Source organism: Cystoisospora suis (genome assembly GCF_002600585.1).
Source record: "Cystoisospora suis strain Wien I chromosome Unknown contig_1609, whole genome shotgun sequence".
Classification (NCBI taxonomy): Eukaryota; Apicomplexa; class Conoidasida; order Eucoccidiorida; family Sarcocystidae; genus Cystoisospora; species Cystoisospora suis.
In genome coordinates, this window is record NW_027154409.1 from 15,397 (window position 1) to 23,083 (window position 7,687).

General features: G+C 54.9%; 1 protein-coding gene across 1 annotated transcript in view; it reads right to left on the reverse strand.

The window, feature by feature from the left end:
* Positions 1-2,619: 2,619 nt before the first annotated feature.
* Positions 2,620-7,687, reverse strand: part of CSUI_003562 (subfamily cysteine desulfurase) — an 8,683-nt gene continuing 3,615 nt past the window's right edge. The window contains exons 3-8 of the mRNA XM_068063758.1: positions 7,606-7,687; positions 6,537-6,737; positions 5,721-5,864; positions 4,924-5,531; positions 2,793-4,182; positions 2,620-2,676 (exon numbers count right to left, since the gene is read on the reverse strand). The exon at positions 7,606-7,687 is cut by the window's right edge and continues 306 nt beyond it. Of these exons, the coding sequence (XP_067924269.1) occupies positions 4,095-4,182; positions 4,924-5,531; positions 5,721-5,864; positions 6,537-6,737; positions 7,606-7,687 (1,123 nt within the window). The 3' untranslated portion in view covers positions 2,620-2,676; positions 2,793-4,094. The remainder of the gene's footprint in view (positions 2,677-2,792; positions 4,183-4,923; positions 5,532-5,720; positions 5,865-6,536; positions 6,738-7,605) is intronic.

Consider the following 7,687-nt stretch of genomic DNA (forward strand, 5'->3'; position numbering starts at 1 on the left):
CCCTGCCGCGACGACCGACCATATCGTGTTTGAGAGATAGGTGGGTGCCACAGCATGGCGTGCTAGCGGCCGTGCTCTCGGACAACGGACCTCAGTTCGCAGCTGCTGTATTCCGGGATTTCTGTGCCAGTATGGGAATAAGGAAACTGTACAGCACCCCATACTATCCGCAGGGCAATTCCATTGTGGAGAGCTTCATGAGGACTCTTCGCAAGGCGCTCGCTGCAGTAGTGAACGAGGAGGGTACCGACTGGGACATCTTCCTGCCGGCCGTGGCGCTGGCACACAACTCGACCCCGCATATGGCTACCGGGTTTTCGCCGTTCTTTTTGACCCACGGACGAGAAGCTATGCTGCCGGTGCAACGCCACCTGGATGAGCCTCGTCTAGATCCAACCTCCAAGCTTTGGCTGTCTCCTCTGGTCATTTTTGTTATACTTTACGTAAGTTCTCACTGTCAGCTGGTCATGCCTTCCGTTTCCGACCCTAATCTCCTCAAAAGCACTCTCTGTCGCTTCGCAGGTCAGCGCCTCAGACTAGCCACAGCAAGCATACGGGTCACGAAAGAAACGACGCTCACGGATTCTCGTCTTTATACACCGACTCTTCAGTCCATGGACACGTAATTTTCCATTCTCCAGACGAAATGTCTCTTTCCTTTCTTCAGAAACAGAGAGAGAAGCTCACTAGCAATCCCGAACCCGTTGTTTTGCCCCTTTTTTGAGTTGTTCACCCTTTGCTACCTCACGTGGTCGCGCGTTCTGTGACTGACCCGTCTGTTCTCGCTGTCTCCACGTCACTGAATAGTCACTTCACCAGAGTCCCCTATTATATACACTTTTCGTATCTAAGTTTCCTTGATCAGGAACTCACTGGTCTTCAGGTGAGTTCCACAACTGTATCATATTAAGATCCGCAACTCAGTCCTATTTTCACACCGCTTGGGATTTGAGTGGATTTTCAGCATGCACGGGTTCGGTACTTGCATTCCATGAACTGTCACTCAGGATAGCAATTCATACTGTTCGCAATTTCTTTTTATTGAAAGGAATGGACTTGTTGACGTTGGGGGCTTCCTCGTATTCCTGGAAGCGACTGATGAAGATCTTTAGATTGCCTGGACTAAACTTGTAGCTCATTCGAATATAACTAGGACTTCGATCGCGTCACCGACGTGAGTAGACTCGATGACTCACCACCGCAGCACTCTTTAGTCGGTTCTTTTCACGTTCCATTCGCTTCAAATTTTGTTCTTATGTAAACTGCTATTTAGTTCGAGGTTTTTTAGCTCCAAACGCCATGAGACACACTCTGGGATCTTTCTCGTGACCGAACGCCTGTTGGGTCAGAGTTGTCCGGCTTTGCCGCCCGCGATACGTCTCTTGCCGAACCCGTATGATCTGCTGTTTCAGGCATACCGATGGCTGAGCGAACGGAGCTACTTTCCGATGCCACTCACTGTCAGTTCACCTCTAGTCTCTTCATTTGCCCGAAAGGTGTTTTCTGGGCCCCGCAAAACTACTGACCTAACGCTCTGCATATTTCTGGAACCTTGCGCGTGCTAATCTGACCTGTAGCCTTCTGGAGGTTGGGACGGATCAGAGCGAAATCCCGCATCCGATCAATTGCCGTCCGCCAAACAACAGTGCATACCCCATAGAGTTAGCCAGACAACCCCAAAGGTACCTTCTTGTTAACTGCCGGAACGCCTGAGCAGCCGTGCAGCCCGCCCGGTGGGGTTGGGCTGCATACAGAAGCTGCCGTGTTCCCACATCCAGGAAAGATAGCTTGTGCACTTAAGACGTACTCCCATACAGAGTAGACAACCGTTCCTCTGTTTTGCTATGATGAGGTATCTAGTCAAAACTAAGTGCAAGGACTAGAGAGGGCTGCGTTCTAGTGTCTGCGCAACCCCCCTGACAACCAGGTAATGCGCGGAGCCAGTACACGGCGGCGCCAGCTGTGTGACTGCAATGTGCATAGAACTAATCCTCGTTTCAAGGTAGCGTCGCTCGCGGCTGCAGAGCTTTCCGTTGTTGGCACGGAGTGTGACTAGCTTCGTGGACCTCTAGGACAAAAGTTGCCAAGTGGTTTGGTTCTCAGTGAACCTATCGCTGATGACCACCACTTCGTCTATCTAAACAGCCTCTTCTTTCTACCAGCCAGTTTCTCAACCGTTCTTTGCTGAGTGGCAGCTGCTGCAGCGCGACTGAATGACATTTATGTTCGCTCGCTCGTGTCCATTTGTTTTGATGAAGAGCACTCGCTGGTTGGCTAGATTTCTTGCCGCTGTTTCACGTGTGACTGCCTTCCCGCTCGCTTGAATCCCCGTTGGTGTCTCCCGCTGACTTGGCCAGGGTTCAGAACTGTCGTAGGATGAAAGAATCCTTTGACAGTCCGGCGGGTCCTCTCGTGGCTACACAGAAAGTCTCCCCCCCGGACAGCAGTGAGAATTGCACGGCGCTTGTGGCCTGAGGACTGATGAAGGCGGTTGCAAGGAGTTATCTTGCTCTAAGCACACTTACATGGGCTCACCAGTTTCCGCCGTGCAGCTGCACACCGCAACTCCGAGTAACAGTGATGTCCTAGCGTGAGGCACCCCGCAGCCCGTCGCGGTTTGACCCATTCGTGCCTGAGTAAGAACCTGCACATCAGTGGGGAACCTGGAACCTTTCTCTGCGAAACATCAATGGAACAAAATGAACACACCTGGACACCTAGCGCAGCATCGGCGACGTATACATACCCTTCCTCTTCTTCGTTTAAGGTCCCCTCTTCCCGGGAGAGCTCACCCAAGGGAATATGTCAACTACGTACCCCCTGGTACGGAACGGCCGGCTTGTCTAGTAGAGTGGGGCCGCGCACGCGCCTGCTTGTTCGGGGCTCCCTCAGGAGAGGACACGGACGAGCGAATTCAACGACACGCACGAGTCACCTAGGAGTGAAGCTTCGAAGGAAATGACCAGGCGCGACTACGGTTTCCCGCAAGCAAAGTACTGTCGGCACCACAGGGCAAGGTAGACAACAGAGGAGGGGACGAGCCAGCCAGTCCGGTCCGCGGTTAACCGCCATAGAGCAGTTGGAGAGCGCAGCTATTGGGACACCTTACGTGCGTGAGGTCCCGCGTAGAGGTGCTGTGCACGCCTGACCCTTGTGCCTGCGCATCTGGCCCCTGACTGGTTCCGGCCGCTCGGTAGGCCTACGGAGTTGCACATGAGAATGCGGACGAAACAGCGAAAGAGTTGCTTGCTTCTTTCGCCTTCAAAGAGTGTGCCACCTGCCTTCTTTTCAGTAGGCCTCGTTCAGTGTTCCGCCGCAGTACTTGTGGCACTGGAAGCACAGTTCGCTGCGGTATCTAGCCCAAACCTCTGCCCGAGGCACTGAAACTAACCGCACTGTGCGGTTCCCGTAGTGCGTACGAAGCTTTACTTCCACCCGCTCCAGCTGTAACCACCGTGACTGAGCGGCCACTCGCGAAGACCATCGCGCATAAGGAGCGGTTCGTAGGGCAGCTAGCCCGCGCCCGAAGCAGTGCGCTCTCTTTCCAAGAAGTGGCCACTCTTTACATCATTGTACACTTGGGCGGCGCCATCCCCCATGCACGGCTGCTTCTTTCTCGGAATCCCAGGAGACACATCAAGGGTAAACAGTCAACAGGCACATGCGAACCTAGTTACTCAAGGCATGTCGGTGTTTTGTAGTTCCAGGTTTGTTGAAATGCTGCCATTGTCGTGGGGCGGGGGAACGTTAACATCCCTCTACGGAATTTGACCATTCAGAGTCACGCGGAAAGCATATCGCTGCAGCTCGCTCGCGCATAGAGCGACAACCGCCACACTGGGAATCGCCCCGCCAAACAAGAAAAAATATTCTTTCGATCCTTTCCTTCGTCAGCTGTTACCCCGGAGAGGAAAACGGCTGCGCCTTTTGGTGGCGTTCCAGCCACTTCCGCGTCCGCGGCTGTGGAAGCAACAAGCTCGGTTTGTTCGTCGTAACTACAGGCACCCAGCCAGGGCCGCGGGTGGACGATCACCATAAAAAGAGTGGGAGCGAAGTCCATGCTGCAAACTATACGGAACGAGGCCTTCAGCTTTCTAACCACTTTCAGGAACCGGTCGCGGCGGTGAATCGCCATGCTCCTTATCCAACTTCCGAACGACATGACTCAAAACATCTCCGAACCTGCAGGCAACCAGCAGACGAACGTTTTTCGTGCACCGGCTCGAGCACCAAGATACCCCGAGTGCGTAAATGCGCTCGCATCGTGCCAAGAAATGGAGGTGCTACTCGTTTTTCGTAAAGAGGACAGTCCCGCAGAACGGTGCACGTGCAGCCGGAAGCCCGAACCTGCTGCTGGTTTTCCGCACTCGGCGCTCCAACTAAACAAGCTGGGTTCAATGAGGTGCTCTCATTCTGGATCTGCTGCTTCGGATGACACCCTTTACAGGCAAGTAAGTGGTGCTCTGAGTGCGTGAACTAACCGATTGTACGAGGCGCTCGCTCCGTAGCCGTGTGCCCAAGCGACCGCGATGCTCCCGAATCTGGCCGACTCGGCAGCAGCCGTATCAGAACAGCCTTGCTCATCGCTTCAGCGTATTCTGACAGCCTTGGCGCACTGAGTGCAGCTACGGGGCCTCGTGATGGCACTGGCCGCCTCCCTTGCAAGCCAACTGGAGAGCCCGCGTTCACTACCAACTACGTGCATCTCAGTCTGCAGCTGCTGAGCTTTTACGCTGGAGAAGCAGACTGCAAGACATGCCGGCTATCAACGGATCTTCGAGTTCGCTTCCCCAATTACCACTGTGGGGCCCCTTCACTGACCAACATGGCGCCACCGCGCAAAATCCATAGCCCCTGCTGGCTGTACGCGGAAGCCCCCGCCCCCCCAAAAGCTGGGAGTGCACAACACGGGCAGTATCTTACCTGTGAACCTCATCCACTGTGTTGTAAAGCGCCAGGCTCGCACGGCACGTTGCAGGCACTGCCAGAACATGACGGTGAAGCGGCTGGCAACAGTGGTGGCCGGACCGCACGCACACCGATCCGTAAACGTCCAGGAACATGGCTAAATCGTGTGCGTGCACCCTCGGATGAGCGAAAGCCACAAGCGGTATCGGCGGTAGGGTCGGATACGCTGATTCCCAGCTCCACCTCCTGACTAGTCTGCCCGCGTCGTCTTCCAACGCTGAGAGCTTGTCTTCCCGTACCGCCCCGTGCTGCTTTGCGCCTTTCCGAACGTCAGTGCGCAGCAAAGGACGAAACGAATTACAGGGGAGTTCGGTAAGTGAGGGCGCCTCGTGCGATGTTACAGGCGAAGCAGCTGAAAAGAGGTGTAGTTCTGGTTGCATGCCCGACAGGACAGATCGCAGAGCCGCTCCCAGCTGCTGTTCGTGGGCCTGGATAGCTGGCCATCCAATTTCTTCGATAAAACTAAGCGCGGCACCAAGCCCTGCGATCTGCAGAAATGGAGGGGTACCGGCCTCGAAACGTGCCGGGGGATCAGCGTACGTTGACGTGTCGTAGTCCACAGTCTGTACAACAGCCCACAGCCGAATCACAGTAGGTTCCCAATACCAGCGCGCGGCAGCTGTAGCCGGTCCGTGATCACAAGCCAAAACCCAAGCCGACTTAAGGGAGGTCCGGAACACGGGGCACCCTAGCCCGACCACGTCGGCAGTCCATCTAACGATTCAAAATGTCCCAGGTTAACCCTCACTCACCTCAATCATCTCGCCTCCGGCTTTCCATGGGGGCATGTCGCGAAGCAACTGATACCTCCCGAACAGAAAACCAACACCGGTTGGGCCATACATTTTGTGAGCACTGCCGACCAGAAAGTCGCAACCCAGCTCCTGAACATCGATCTGATTAAGGAAACAAACAAGTCCCACAGCGGATTCGGTGCGCAGACACCCCAGAGAAGTACATCTGAGGCGCGTGTCGCGCCCGAGACGGAAGTGGAACGGGACAGCACGCAACAGACATCCCACCCTAAGAAATTGTCATACCGACCTCAGTTTTTGATCGGCCCGTGTCAGCCACCCACGCTTTGACAAGAAGCTAATTTTTGAAAGGGTGCGGTAGGACGGTGAATTAAGCTAGCAAGTCCGGGAGCTACACGTGCAGTCCGCGAGCTATGTTGATGCGATCTATATGCACAACCGGCGCGCCACTTGGCTGTCAAGCCCAGGCCTCCACGTTCTAATCAAACAGCGTGTCAGTCCTCCGCAAACGCTTTGCCTGTGGATCTCTCTTGGTACACCATACTCAGCAGCTTACTGCGGTCAAGTCAGTCAGAACAGCACTCAGCCTAGACAGGGCTTGCACCTGTTTGCTGAGCGTCCGACTAGCTAATCTGTGTCTGGGACAAGCTGCGTTTGTCAACACGCAGAAAGGCTCTGGCGAGTAGAGGGGTGTGCACGCGACTATAACGGACAGTTTCGAGGACATCAGGCAACCTGTTACTGAAAGTATGCAAGGAGCGAGAGCGCTACCCACAGGAGCGTGGCAAGAGCTCCTGTTAGTACGGGACTGACCGGGGAATGAGCAAGCGCTTGCGTCGCATCCAGTAAAACGGTTGTATTCGTATTGTGCCGCTTGACCATGGCGACGCCGAGGCGCAGGTGTGGATTGAAGGAGCCGAGCACGTTCGATGTGTGTGAGAGAGCCACGAGTTTAGTCTTCTGAGACAGGAGTGACCCCAGGGACGGAAGCGAGACCGTATAGTCTTTATTCAGCTGTATACACCAACAGCATGACAGCTGCAGGAAACCCCTGGCAGACAGGTGAGCACCCGGGCGCCAGCCCCCGTGCTACTTCGGCTATCTGATATGGTGTTGTTCATTCCGAACCTGTTTCTGCTTCTTCGAAGTGATGGTCCGTAGCTATCTATTTCTTGCCCGCTTCCCTACACCGGGCGCCGTGTACGCCGTTCTGCATGCCAGCTAGTGGTGACCCTGGTTCTTTCTTACGGCAGGACTAGCGATACTAACAACTGTCCGGGAACGAAACAAAACAGTGGAAGCACAACGGCAGAAAAGGAAAACCTCAAAAATCACCATGCTCAGTATGACTACAACCAAACAAGCCACCTGCAAAGTGGTAAGCACACAAGCGCGGAAGGAAATAACAACTCTTCTATCGGTACGCTTTGCAGACGCTGTTCCATAGCTGTGCGAGCTGCCCAGGAGAGCGCGGGTCAATCGAATCTCAGAATGGACAGCTGTTAACACAACCGAGTCACATCCCTGCGCCCGGGGACTGCAAGAGAAGCAACAACCGAACTTGAGGAGCCGACACCTAACCCCGTGCCCTACACCATGAAGTCCGCCGTCCAGCTTCGCCGTCTGCGGATTCCTTGGGCTGCCGCCGCGAGAAGTAGACCACTTATTTCTCCTTTGTGACACTCACACAGAGTCTCTGTCCCAACGTAAGGTGCCGGAACTGTTGGTCGGAATGCGGACACAGCGCGCATGCGTCGTCACCCGGTTTCTCGCGACAGTAAACCAGCTTGGACACATCTGGGCCTTGGGTCGATTACCGTGTCGACAGCGACAGATAGGGAAAGACGAGTGGCGAGCCTCTTCCAGGCGGGCGCCGACTCACCTCAACGAACTTCAGATTAGCCTTCTTTCTTTTCGCCAGCAGCTGCCACGGCACCAAGTTGCTGTGGTGCTCGGCGACACTA